Source organism: Enoplosus armatus, chromosome 13, assembly GCF_043641665.1.
Source record: "Enoplosus armatus isolate fEnoArm2 chromosome 13, fEnoArm2.hap1, whole genome shotgun sequence".
Taxonomy (NCBI): Eukaryota; Metazoa; Chordata; class Actinopteri; order Centrarchiformes; family Enoplosidae; genus Enoplosus; species Enoplosus armatus.
The window spans coordinates 10585456-10598650 of NC_092192.1; the positions used below are offsets into that span (position 1 = coordinate 10585456).

Here is a 13195-nt window from a genome sequence, read left to right on the forward strand (position 1 = left end):
TCAGGACAGCTGCAGCCAGCTCAGGTCATCTGATCTGTCAGGAAGAGGAAAGATATTTGCATATTGCATTAGATTATAAAATTATCACCCGACGATGTTTGAAAAACCCAAAAGGTCATTTAAACCTGCAATAACTGATTTTTTGTCTTAAAGGAATAGTACAATAGAGACAAGCACCTTTTAACTTGTTAGCAAACTGTTGCTTATTTCCGTCTTTAAGGTTATGTTTGACCAAAATTAAGAAAAAAGAGGCAAAGAAAGAAAGAAAGAAAGAGAGTGACAGATTTTACATACTCAGCCTCTTTCTTCGTGATGACTTTCCCTGTTGCGAACCTCTCAGCGACTGCAGACACTGCTGGGTCGTAGTTTAGGCTTGCTGCCGCTATAACCTCATCATTCCTACAGGTAAAATATATATTTTTTTTTAAAATACATATTTGGACATATATTCATTAAAGGAGTTACATTTCTCTGATTACAGATGTTTTATTTGTAAACAACAGCAGCAGCTGTTTCTCTCAACTTACTTGATGTACAATGCCAGGAACTTCCTGTCCTCAAACTTCCCTTTCATTACAAGGTCAGTGTATCCCTCCCCATAGCCTGCACGCAGCCAAAGTAAAAACACGAGTTACATTTAATGGTGTATATATCAGTGTATATAGTTTGCGCATACATCAGCAGGATACACAGTTTGGGTGGCATGCATGTTAAATGTGTCACTGGTCCATTTATTGACTTAAATACCAAAATACACAAAATAACTTTATATGATAATAATGAAAAAAACATATGCATATATGTGTGTGTGTGTGTGTGTGTGTGTGTGTGCGTGTGTGTGTGTGCCTGCGCGCATGTGGCCGCACCTGTGTATCGGATGGTTGTACCCAGTAGGACGGTCCAGTAGAAAGGAACTGAGCTGAGTTCAGCCGATTTATTCAGCATGTTCAGAGCTGCTATCCTCCCTAAACAACAACAACAACAACAACAACATTTACATTTAGCTGGAAATAAAAACTAGACAGGATACTGTAGACACAGATATTGAACAGAGAATATATTAAAAAACAGATAACATAAGCATAACAGATTATGTATTTCTTCATATCTATAGCTGTTACCACGAAAGATGATGCTACTTTCCTTCTGCAGTGATAGGCTCTTAGATTAGTCTAATAAAGTCAGACAGTTTCACAAACATAAAGACTGCCTCAGGCTAACTCAGAACCCAGAGTCCTGTTTCCATAGTCAAATGACATCTCATGATTTTGGTGTTTTGGTAACAATGTTGTGGGTCGAGCGATAAGAAGAGTTTTCATTTGAATACAGTAACCTGTTGGAAATATACAGCAGCGAAGACGTCGTCAGTCGTTTTCATTTGTTCGAGGAAACTTTCCTGAGTCCTGAGAAGTACCGAGTTCTGCCACATTAAGAAGCCACAGCATCTCAACTCGAGATTTTATGCTACTGGAGTTTTTTCTGGACTATCACACTCTTCACTGAATGTTTTTTAGTTTGGAGAAAGTTTCAATTCACCCAGAATTCAAGTGAAAGTAGTCCCACTTAAGATAGTCAAGAACTAAACAGCTTTGTGCGACGGATGATTTTAGACGTCTATCTGAAGTGTGATTATTAGTCAGATCTAAGCTACAGTCAAAGTCTTTGCGGACACGGCCCCAGGACTTTGTCTCTACATTTACATTGTCACTACGTTACCATGTGCTTGTGCCATCTGCCAGTGTCCGATGTTGACCAGCTGGTTTTTGGCCATCGCCAGGGGGAAGGTGGCCAGGTCGCCCCCACAGAACACATCGGGGACATTTGTGCGCATGTACTGCAGGAGAAAGAAACGCACAGAGACCTCAGCTGTAAAACATCATTGAAGAAAGTTGGTTGTAATATACTCTATATCTTTGATCAGTGTTGACAGGACGTTTTACACAGAACAAGGAAGTAAATCTCAACAAAACACAAGGTTTAAGAAGACATGTTCTGTGTTGAGAATGAAGGCACAGAATGAGATGTAGGTTATCAGCTGACCTTGTCGACTGTTACAAAGTTTTTGGAGTCCATCTGTATTTTGCTGCCCCGCAGGAACTCTGAGTTAGGTTTGATGCCTGGTGAAAGAAAGAAAGAGGACAAAAGTGGTTGAGCAGCTTTTGTAGGAATACTGCTAGTGTTGTTGAGCTGTTTGCTCTGAAACATCATCATGGCATCATTAATAAATATAATAAAATTACATAAAACCTTTATTTAACCGTTATTTAAACCTGTGCAAGTGTAACGACAATTCGCTGCTTTACAGACTGTTTTGTGCCAGACTATTTCTTAGCTCTGAGCAGTTGCTAGGCAACCAGCAGAGACATCATTAAGTTAGGTTCCCAGCCAAGAAATAGTCCGGCGAATAAAAGGGTGAATTGTTTTAGATTGAAGTTTTTGTACACATTAAACAACCGAGCTATACTGTGCTAGTTAATGAGCTTCAAGGCGGATTTTGTCACCTTTGGACAGAGCCAGGCCAGCTGTTTCCTGTCTTTGTGCTAAGCTAAGCTAACCATCTGCTGGCTGTAGCTTCACATTTAACAGACAGATTTAACCAGAAAGTAAAAAAGGGTATTTCACAAAATGTGGAACTATTCCTTTAAGACACTCAAGCTTTTGCGGCAAAATCAACATGCCAATCACGTTATTCTCAGTCTGATGATATAATGTTCAGGACTAGAATTTTGGTTGCTTTCTGGAAAAAACTCTCATATAACTCCATTATCGATGATATAACATAGTTACTGGATTAATAAATATATAAGACATTTCACTGTTTGCATCTGAAGTGATCGTGCGTTACAGGAAATTATGTAAATATGCTAAAAAGAAATAAATGGAGCAGAAAAATGAATAAAGATAATTTACTAAAATGTGTAAAAATGTGAAATCACAAAAAAAAAACTCACCAATACCAACAATCAAAACATCAGCTGGGATAACTTTTCCACTTTTAAGCACAACCTCGTTCACCTTGAGGAAGAAAGGACAGTGAGGACAGAGGACAGGGAGAACTGAATGTGTTTAAATATCTCTATATTTTCCCACTTTACCTTGCCGTCTACACCTCTGACCTCCGTCACATTATCATTCATGTAGAAAGCCACATTTTTCTCTGAAAGCATCTGCAGGAACAACACAGTTTAAACTACAACTGGCTGAACTGAAAAGAAAAGTAATGTGAGGATACAATACAGGACTCTTCCTCTTTCTTTCTCACCGTCATGGTGACTCTGCCGATTTCACGACCCAGTGTGTTTTGGTACGGCAGCTCACTGCTGCCGATCACTGTGATGCTGGAGGCTTTGTCTATTAAATAAGATGCTATTTCCATGCCTGAAAAAATATGTTAATGAGGGTGCAGTAGAGAAAACAAAAATCTCATTAAATACATCTATAAATAATATTGTTGTTGTTGTTGTTGTTAGATTATTAAAATGGTATATGTATACTTTTTAAGAAAAACTGTGAAGTAATAAATTAGCTAGTGAGAAGTAGAGGAGTAAAATAAATTAAGTTATTATTTATCTTATCCATTTATAGTAAAAGCAAAAAATAAAAAGCTTTTCTCTTTTTTACCAGCTGATTGAAGGTTAAAAGAAAAAGTACATTTTATATTTCTTTTTACACTCCATTAATTATTTAACTAGCTATTATTTATTGATGTAATCAGTTTTATTTTCATATTTGTTGCTTCATCTGATAACCTTTTACTGCCTTTTGTAGGTTTTGGGCCTTCATAAAACTGATGAATGAAAAACTGGATTAAAAAAAGGAAACATAACTCTTTATGTTTTATCTACATTTCGCAATCAAATGAACTATTGCAATAGATTTGATGCCATTATTTCTTCATTTCCTACACATCGCCAGTCCAGAAAGATGTAAAAACATAAAAACACGTGCATTATTTGCACAATACAACACAGTACCAACAAAAGAGGTTCCCACAAGGACGACGTTGCAGCCCAGACAGACTGAGTGGATTTGCCGGGCGTCCTCTGGCGTCTCCAACATCTTGACGTTGTCCAACTTCATGCCGGGCAAATCCAGACCCTTTGCTCTAAAGGACAGTCCATGACTCTTTAATAAGCAATGCAGTGCAGTGTAGTGGTGTTGCAACAACGACCACTTTCATTATACAAAGTTAAGGTACAGGTAGTTAAGGGATGAGGGGTGGCTTGAGCTGTGCGTGTTTGTCTGTACCTGCAGCCTGTTGAGATGAGGAGCTGGTCGTAGCTTTGGACTGAACCATCATCAAATGTGACCGTCTTCTTGTCTGTGTCCACTGACAGTGCCTGCAAACACAACGTGGCCTTTAAAACTGAGGCATTACGAAGCCACCCACACTCGGGTCCTGATCAGCAGGACAAGATAAACATGTAATTCATTGTCCAGAGGAACATTTACTTTGCAGACAACATTGTGCATCAGTTCAAAATACCACAAGCATCAAGTGCAGAATATAGTCACAGGTACCTTGAGGAATTAATAAGACTGAGGATGTGAGTAAACAGGAGATGGAAAAGGAACTCACTTCTTTCCTGAGCCACACCTCAATGTCATACTGATGGAAAAACTCCATCCTCCTCAGCAGAATACTGTCACTCTCCACATTCATTACCTGTAAGATGGTGTGTGTGTGAGTGTGTAAGTAATGGTAGTCGAGTGAAAAACACACACGTATTCATCACTAAAGTGTTGGTGTTGGTATCATGTCATTTCCCCTGCAGCACCTTGCTGAGTCGGGTTTTGTCGTAAGGTAGAAGGTCGTCTCTGGTGGCCATGATGATCCTGCCGTTGAAGTTTTCCTGCCGCAGAGTCTCAGCGCAGATCAATGAGGCTGCCCCTGCGCTTACAGAGAGTTAACTTTCAAATTCTAATCATGTGGATTTTTGGTTTGTCCTATTATCCAATCTCTTACTGTTGATCTATCTAGTATGGTCCTAATTTCTAGTTTTAGTTTGTAGTTAAAATGTTAGGTATTTATGCTAATGAACCCTTAATTAAGTGGTATACCCAAAACCTATAATCACTTTAAAAGTAGGGCTGGTAAACATGTCATAAAACTAATAGTAATTCTGCACAATAAATACTCATGAGTTAATGCAGTAATGACCTCAAGGCGACATCTTCAAATGTCTTGTTTTGTCCCCCCAACCATCCAAATCCCAAATATATTCAATTTACGACAATTTTTTTGCTTCAAAAGTGATTTAAACGATTACTATCAAAATAGTTGCTGATTAATGTTCAGTCAGTCAACTAATGGATCAATCAGCCAATTGTTTCAGCTTAAAAGACACACACACACAAACATATACGGAGACATATATAGAGTGGTCCACACTCACCTCCTCCCAGCAGCAGGACAGTGTGAGTAACTCCTGGTACTGCAGCTCCCATACTCTTTATTCTTTTTTGCTGCCTGAGAGTCTGAATCATGTATAAAACACACCAGTTTATAAACTCATCAATAGATGAGAATTAGAATTAGCAATTATTTACAAATAAATATGATCAAAAGTATAAAGCACATGTTGTTGGTCACCAACAATGAATCCCAAATACAGTACTCCTATATGTACTCGATATTATTGATTAGAGAATTACATTATATTACTTTATTTACACTCCAGTTGTCTTCTGTCCTTTATGTTTGTACCATTGGTGTTTTTACTGTTCCAGTAACTGTGCCATTAAACTATTGTTTGATTAATTTATTGGATGAATATACTTTTTTTTCTTACTAACTTTAAAGGCAAACATCCATTTTTCTGTTAAAGAGCAGCTAAATTAATTTCTTTAGTTTGGGATTCACATGGGAGTTTTAATACCAGCTGAAAATGTTTTAGAGTCGTATTCAAAATTATTGAATATACAACACAAAATACTTCACTAAAATATAAAAATATCAGCCCTCACAAACCCATATACCATATATCCTTATTTCTACACACTGAACAGAGCAGATTTACAAGGATGTGATGAGACAGGCAGCAAGAAAAGTTAACCTACTAACCTTTGTGTTTACAGACACAAGCACTTTGCCGTTTTGAATTTTGACCTTCAAAAGAGAAAATAAGACAAATTAAAATGACAGCAAATGTCCTAACAACCTAAATGTCTGTCTGTCTGTCTGGTTTGTACCTTGTGGCAGGGTAAACAGTCCATCCCGGGGAACTCCTCCAAATCTCCTGTATGGACGTTGAAACAGGCGCCGTGCCACGGGCAACGCACTGTGTGGCCTGAAATAACCCCTGAACACACACACACACACACACACACACACACACACCATTTACAGACTCAGTGCACGTGTTAAGAAAGGTAGCAATAGTTTAAGACAAACTAACTGGAGAACATTTGATGTGTACCTTGAAGTGTAGTTAAACAGATGAAAACATAGAGTCACACAGAGTTAATCTGTTTGCCCAAATGTTGAATGAAGTTGTGACACGATGATAAAATATAAAATATGTGTGGCTAAAACCAGTACGGTGGATAAACTTTATGTGACAGATGAAAATGTGAATGGGATGAAGGTGTGTTCATCGTCTTCTATGTTCGCACGGGCACCTCGCGTCTCTTTACCTTTGCTGAGCGGAGCGCCGTAGTGTGTACACTGGTTTCCAATAGCACTGAATTTGCCCTCGCTGCGTGTCAACAGCACGCTGTGATGTCCCACTTCAACCTCCATCATCCTGAAGTAACACACACATACACACATTCAGATGCTGCAATAAGCTGTACATGCAAATGAGATTTCATATTATTCAAAAAGTGTTTGAAAGTAGAGATTTTGTATCTGCAATCTTCATTTTGTAAACTTGTACATTAGGTTTGAACCTGTACACTGTATATTCTGGCTGTCAGGGTTTCGTTCAGTCCACCACTTTGGTCCCGACTAAAATATATGAACAACTATTGGATTGATTGCCATACAGTTTTGTACAGACATTCATGGTCCCCAGAGGATGAATCTTTGGTGATCCCCTGACTTTTCATCTAGCGCCACCATAAGGTCAAAATTTTGATTTATAACCAAAATACCTGCAAAGCTAATGACATTCCCATCAGCGTGAACTGTACAGTTCTTTATGTTTAGTGCTAATTAGCACATGTTAGCATGCTAACACACTAAACTAAGACAGTGAACATGCTAAACATCAGCATGCTAACATTATCACTGAGATCACATTATCACTGAATGCTAGCATTTAGCTCAAGGTGCCTCAGTACAGCCTAGCATGGCATGAACATCTCATGTTCTTGTTTGATTAATGGTTCATAAACCATTGAACTGCTTTAAATATCAATAATAAGTAATGTTGTGTGAATTAAAACGGTTTTAGGTTGTTTGAGAGACAAGCATGCTTACATAATTATGTGGCATCATTTGTTGATTATTGGTTCATAAATGATTTTATATATCAGTCCTGATGTATAAATAAAAGCAGGTTTTAGGTTGCCAGGTTGTGAACATCCCCCCCGTCCCCTCCTTACTGTCCATCCTGCAGGTCTGACTCCAGACACACCACATCTGTCAGCTCCTCTGATGTGTCCTCTGGATCAGACTCTGGAAACTCCTCATGGGCTGAACACATGCACACACACACATTAAATACAAAAACAACATCAAGAGATGTAGTTTAATTAATGATACTTTCATTTCAGACACTCGGAAAACAATCCAGCTCAAGCCTCTGTGAAAAACAGATCGCCAAAATATCTGCTACCAAACAAACTGCTCTGATATTCAAACAATAAAAAATCAGGTTACTCACGTGGTTTGGTCCCCGACATGTCTCTGATTTAATTGTAACACCACAAAGATACGCACAACCCCTTTAGAAACAGAGGCTCAAGTTGATCAAAGTTGGTCAAATAGTCCGTTGAAAGACACTTTTCCGTGTCCACAGTTTTTTTCCTGCTCATCAGCTCAAAGATGGGGTAGGAGTCCGTTTCCACGGCAACTGGTCCATCCCCAACCCTCATCCCTTGATCCTGGGAGACTGTGAAAAGTGGACGATGTGGGTTTGATAAGACGAAGCAAAATCAACCAGAAAAAAGTAACTTTTGGGTCTCCTGTGAATGAACAGCTTGGGTGATGTCAGTGGTCATGTTCAGCCCCGTTATTGTTGCAGAGAAAGGCGATCGTGGTCTTTTGTGTTTCACAACGGCAGTATAGAGAAAGGCTGACGAGGCAGCAGCCACTGAATGGACAGGAGACAAAAGCACAAGTTACAAAAACCGGAGGTAGCCTACTATCATCCACACATCATTTCAAGTTTCAAGATTCATCACTGCAAAGCTCAAGGATTTAAAACATGGCATGGAAAATGATTCACTTATTAAATGTTAAAAACCTGAGAGTATTAATGAGAAGTATTCAGATACAACTGTAGAAATACTCTGTCCTGCATTCAGATTTTTACTTAAGTAAAAGCCCAAACGTATTAACATCAAGATATACTCAAATTACCAAAAGTAAAAGTACTCATTTTGCAGAAATGGCCCTTTTCAGAGCAATTGTACAGTTTTGGATTACAATTATTGATGCACTAGTGACTTTAGTTAACAGATAAATGTAGAGTAGAAAGCACAATATTTGCCTCTGAATTGTTGTAGTATAAAGTAGCAGAAAATGAAAATGCTCAAGTAAAGTACAAGTACCTCAGAATTGTACTTAAGTACAGTACTTGACCCATTTATTTAGACTTGCCTTTGTGTAATTTTTCCATGTTTTATGGTGTTTTATGTTTGTATGTACGTTGATTGCCTAATTTTATTTGTGAAGCACTTACTTACTTGAGTAAATGTACTTAGTTACTCTCTACCACCATTAATAGTCATTCAGGTAAGGCTTTATTTCATATAAAAAAAAATGTAAATACATAGGGCGGTGTGGGCCACCTGTGGCTGATTGTCTTTCTTCATTCTTTATGACTGGACACCTGTTTCTTATTGCCATCGTTTTGAGACATATATATATAATGTGAGGCTTGTTATATGTTGGGTGAAGCAGCAGTGGAGGAAAAAATATTGCTGGAGCAAGAAAACAGTGTGTCGATTAAACTATGTATATCTTCTTTTTTTTTTTTTACAAGGAAGGGAATCATGTCATGTTGTCATGTCATTGAGTGACCACAAACCTTCACCTGTTATCAGTGACCAGTTTATGACTTCAAGTGAGGGGAGGAATGTGTGTTAGAGGGCAGGAATTGTATGTTAAAGAGACTTCAGCAGTTTATGTTTCATTCTCTCTTTCCTCAAAGTGTATTTCAGCTTTCCCAGCTGAAATGTGCCCTGAATACACGAGCACATGGGATTTGAAGTGAACTCAGTGCACTGGGCTCTGTGGTAAAGTCTAGTTATGGATTTGAGGTCAACACTTCTGGTCACTGGAGGATCTGTGTGCTCTTTTAAACTGCTGAACACGATTGTCAGATTCCTGCCAACACCAGAGCCGGCACGCGAGAAAACCTGGAAGTGGAGGAACATCAGCACTTCTTTCTCTCACAGCTCGCTGACAGGAGCATGGGCTGTTTTATGGTGCGTAAAGACACAGTCATCAGGGTTAGTGCTGTAATTTATTTTAATTTTTACTCTTCTTTCGCCATGCAGTTTGTACCGTCAACCTCAGATGGTGGAGGACCTGATCTCCTCTCACTCCTTGTTCTCCCACTGCCTTGTAGCTGTGTCTACAGGTGACAGGCTCGCACCAACACACAACAATTCACAAGTTTGAATTACATTAGATCAGAAGACAGATTACTTTATCTGCACATTAGGCTTCAGATCAACTAATGGAAAAAGGAAATGAAAGTCAACTGTCCTCTGCAACAGCTGATCATTTCTTTACAGTCTGGGGTCCATGCAGCTTTTATAACAAGGACTTCGAGGTCATGCAACAATCAAGTAAAAGTTGATTTACCTCACTAACAATACCTGGTTATATACTGACATTAAAGTGTGGAAATGATAAAAATATCACCCACCAAAACTTCCTTTCTGCAAGATTTAATAAAGGCTTTAAACAAGCTTTAACCTAAACAATAAAAGAAGAGTCTTTCTTCCTGGTGGCTCTTTCTAATAAAGAGCTTAAGGTCACTGCTTTGTCATTTAACATTTCATGATGTTTTGTGTATAAATGTGTTGCATGCTTACATACAACTCACGTACTTTCTCCTCCAGGTTATTTTATCCATGACTTCTTAGATGTGGCCTTGAACCAGTCCTTTAAACAGTCCTGGGAGCTGCTCCTGCACCACTCTGTGGTAATAAACTTTACACCTTTTCTTTATAGCATCTTTATACTAGGTATGTGCTGTCAAATTGTGTTTTTTTTAATGTGTGTTAGCTTGAGGAAGTTTGTTTATACACAACTGTATTTAGGAATATGTACCATGTTAGCACAGTATAAACCAGAATTCTTAAAAGTCTTAAAAACTAGCTTTTGGCAAACAGCCCCTCTACAAAACAAAGGTTAGGTAATAATTCAAGACCCATCTTAGTTGATCTTGTACTTGTACTAGCTGCGAAAACTTACAATTTGCTTTTAATCAAATTACATACAACTAATTGACAAACAGCAAACCTGAGCAAGTATAAAGTACTTAAACTTAGCTCCATCTTGACCACCCACAACACTAAAATCCTGCTTACATGTAAATGCATCAGAAATGAGTGAGTGAGAACGAGTACTTTTACTTTTGATACTTTAAGTGCATTTAGCTGATACTTCTTCTGTACTTTCACTTACTGTATGAGTATTTTTCCATTATGGTATTACTACTTTTACTTAGGTAAAGGATCTGAGTACTTCTTCCACTGCTGGTAGGGTCATCTAATGCAATAGGCATGCAGTTAATATCAACATAACATAACATCATAATATTGTGAGGTGTTCTTCTTAATTTGTCCACCCCTTACATATCTGTGTTCTGTGATAAGGACAAGTTCAGTGAATGAAACTGCACAGTCATCCTTCACTGCTGTTTTTCCCCCCAACGGTGCTCAGCCTTGACCTGTGTGACAGTTTAATCTCAGGCAGCAAAGGTCGTGACCTGCTTCACCTCCAGCAGCTCATTGCCTCTGTGTGACTTTAGTGTCACAACATTGTAAAATAGAAGACACGTTTTGAGTCCGCCTTGAATGTATGTTTGCTTATAGCCGAGCTGATGTGCAGCTCTTTGAAGTTGCTGATTAGACAGGAGAGGTGGTAAAACTGTACGTGGAGGATTATTTCACCATATATCATAGTTCAAGGTCTGCTTGGTGCAAGTTTTGTGTGGAAGTAACACAAGTAAATATGAAACATGTGATGCTGTTGCAAGTGACAGCCAAATGGACTTTTTGCAACTTAGCATCCTGAAACTTGTCCCTCTAAATGCCTATTACAAAATATAATGATTCATGCTCTATACCCTTACAGAGTGATACCACCGCAGGTTTCTTAGTGTAATTATAATAATTACATTTTGTATTATTAATCTGACCCTGTAAATAACTAAAGTTATCACATAAATGTAGTGACGTAAAAAGTACAATATTTGCCTCTGAAATGAGTATGAATAAGTATGAAGTAGCAGAAAATGAAATACTCAGTAATCAGTAAAGTACAAGTATCTCAAAATTGTACTTATGCGCAGAGTAAATTAGTTACCACTGGTGTTAACCTTTGATTCTGCTGTTCGAACTCTTCTCTCAGGTGATCTCCTGCTTCACTTTGGCTGTGACGTCCCGTCTCTATCTCGGCTTGGCTGTGGTGTCTTTGCTGATTGAGATCAACTCTGTTTTCCTTCACATCAGACAGCTTCTCCTCCTGTCAGGACGGAGGAACAGACCAGGGTCTGATATTACAGCCCCTCGGCCCTCTGTGACCTACAGCATAACCAGCTGGCTCAACCTGGGAACGTAGGTGGCTCAGCGCTTCAGTCAAACTGCTTCTTGGACAGTGTTCATATGTGAAAGTTCCTACAACACCAGTTCAAATGTGAACCTATGCATTTGTGTACTTTCACATGAGAAACTAATTAATGTTGTTGGACACAATGAGAGATGAAACATCTGCTCACACATGAGAATCACATTTTATGAATGATTAATGATTAATAAATTGAGATTTAGATGAGGAGATCGATACCCCTCTCCTATTTGGAGACCAACAGCACCTCTTAACATGCAGTGACATTGTGAGGTTGCCAGACAGATCCAGTGGAGGACTCCAAGAAAACCTGAATCATAATCTGAAACAGAATCAGGTTTATTGCCAAGTAGGTTTCTGGTGTCTAACGGTCACAATAAACATAGCGAGAGAAAAGAAAAAAACAAGTAGTGCAGAAGTCAAGAATCATAACTAGAAAATTACAATAAAAATATGTAAAATGTCTGTTTTAAAATGAAAAGAGCTGCACAGTGTTTGCATTGAGTTGGATCCTGCACTCTACTTTACTACTTTATTATGCAGTTTATTCAAAAGCATTTCAGCTTTTCAGGAGGACATTTCTGATGTGTCGACCTGTTGTATTGGCAGATTGTCTGCTCAGGTTGTCAGATGTTCACACAGCTTCTCACTGATTTTCTGTCTCACCTGCAGGTTGCTGGTGTTTCGCGTCTGTACGATGGGTTGGATGACCCGCTGGCTGGCAGCTCACAGTGCACGTATGCCTCGCTACGTCCTGATTATGGGGACAGTAGGCCTGAGTCTCATCTCCACCATGAACATCGGGCTGTTTTACAGACTGCTCAGAGCAGACGTCCTCACCAACACCAGCAACACCAGCAGGGACCAGTAGAGGGAGACAGCGCTGAGTTTCTCCTGGTCAAAAATGACTCCATTCATTCAGTTTTCTACCTCAGTGGTAACACTGACCATTTAATAAGATACTGTCAGTTCAATTTCATAACTTCACCGTTGTCAACGTGACGTTGTTATATACAACAAGTATTTATTCACACTGTGTTACTCCAAAAATGTATATTCAGTGTCTACAACGACAATTAGTAACTACACTTCAAATGTATAGATGCACTGTATAAGAAGAGTTGTCTGTGAAGAAAAGTGGCTCCTGATTTTTGATTCTACAACCACACATTTGTCATTTCAATAGAAACATCTGACTCAAAACATCAGATAGCTCCTGATTAT

General features: G+C 38.7%; 2 protein-coding genes across 2 annotated transcripts; one reads left to right on the top strand and one right to left on the bottom strand.

The window, feature by feature from the left end:
• Window positions 1-7848, bottom strand: LOC139295554 (apoptosis-inducing factor 3-like). Its single transcript, XM_070917755.1, has 19 exons — window positions 7830-7848; window positions 7549-7639; window positions 6637-6746; window positions 6193-6302; window positions 6065-6109; window positions 5397-5478; window positions 4779-4891; window positions 4580-4666; window positions 4249-4340; window positions 3975-4105; window positions 3263-3378; window positions 3096-3167; window positions 2952-3015; window positions 2041-2117; window positions 1717-1834; window positions 867-965; window positions 528-603; window positions 295-399; window positions 1-34 (listed from the first exon to the last, which is right to left on the bottom strand). The coding sequence occupies exons 1-19, from the start codon at window positions 7846-7848 to the stop codon at window positions 1-3; spliced, it is 1641 nt and encodes a 546-aa protein (XP_070773856.1).
• Window positions 7849-9418: 1570 nt separating this feature from the next.
• Window positions 9419-12842, top strand: LOC139295443 (TLC domain-containing protein 2-like). Its single transcript, XM_070917636.1, has 5 exons — window positions 9419-9597; window positions 9670-9752; window positions 10240-10322; window positions 11756-11961; window positions 12644-12842. The coding sequence occupies exons 1-5, from the start codon at window positions 9419-9421 to the stop codon at window positions 12840-12842; spliced, it is 750 nt and encodes a 249-aa protein (XP_070773737.1).
• Window positions 12843-13195: the final 353 nt, after the last annotated feature.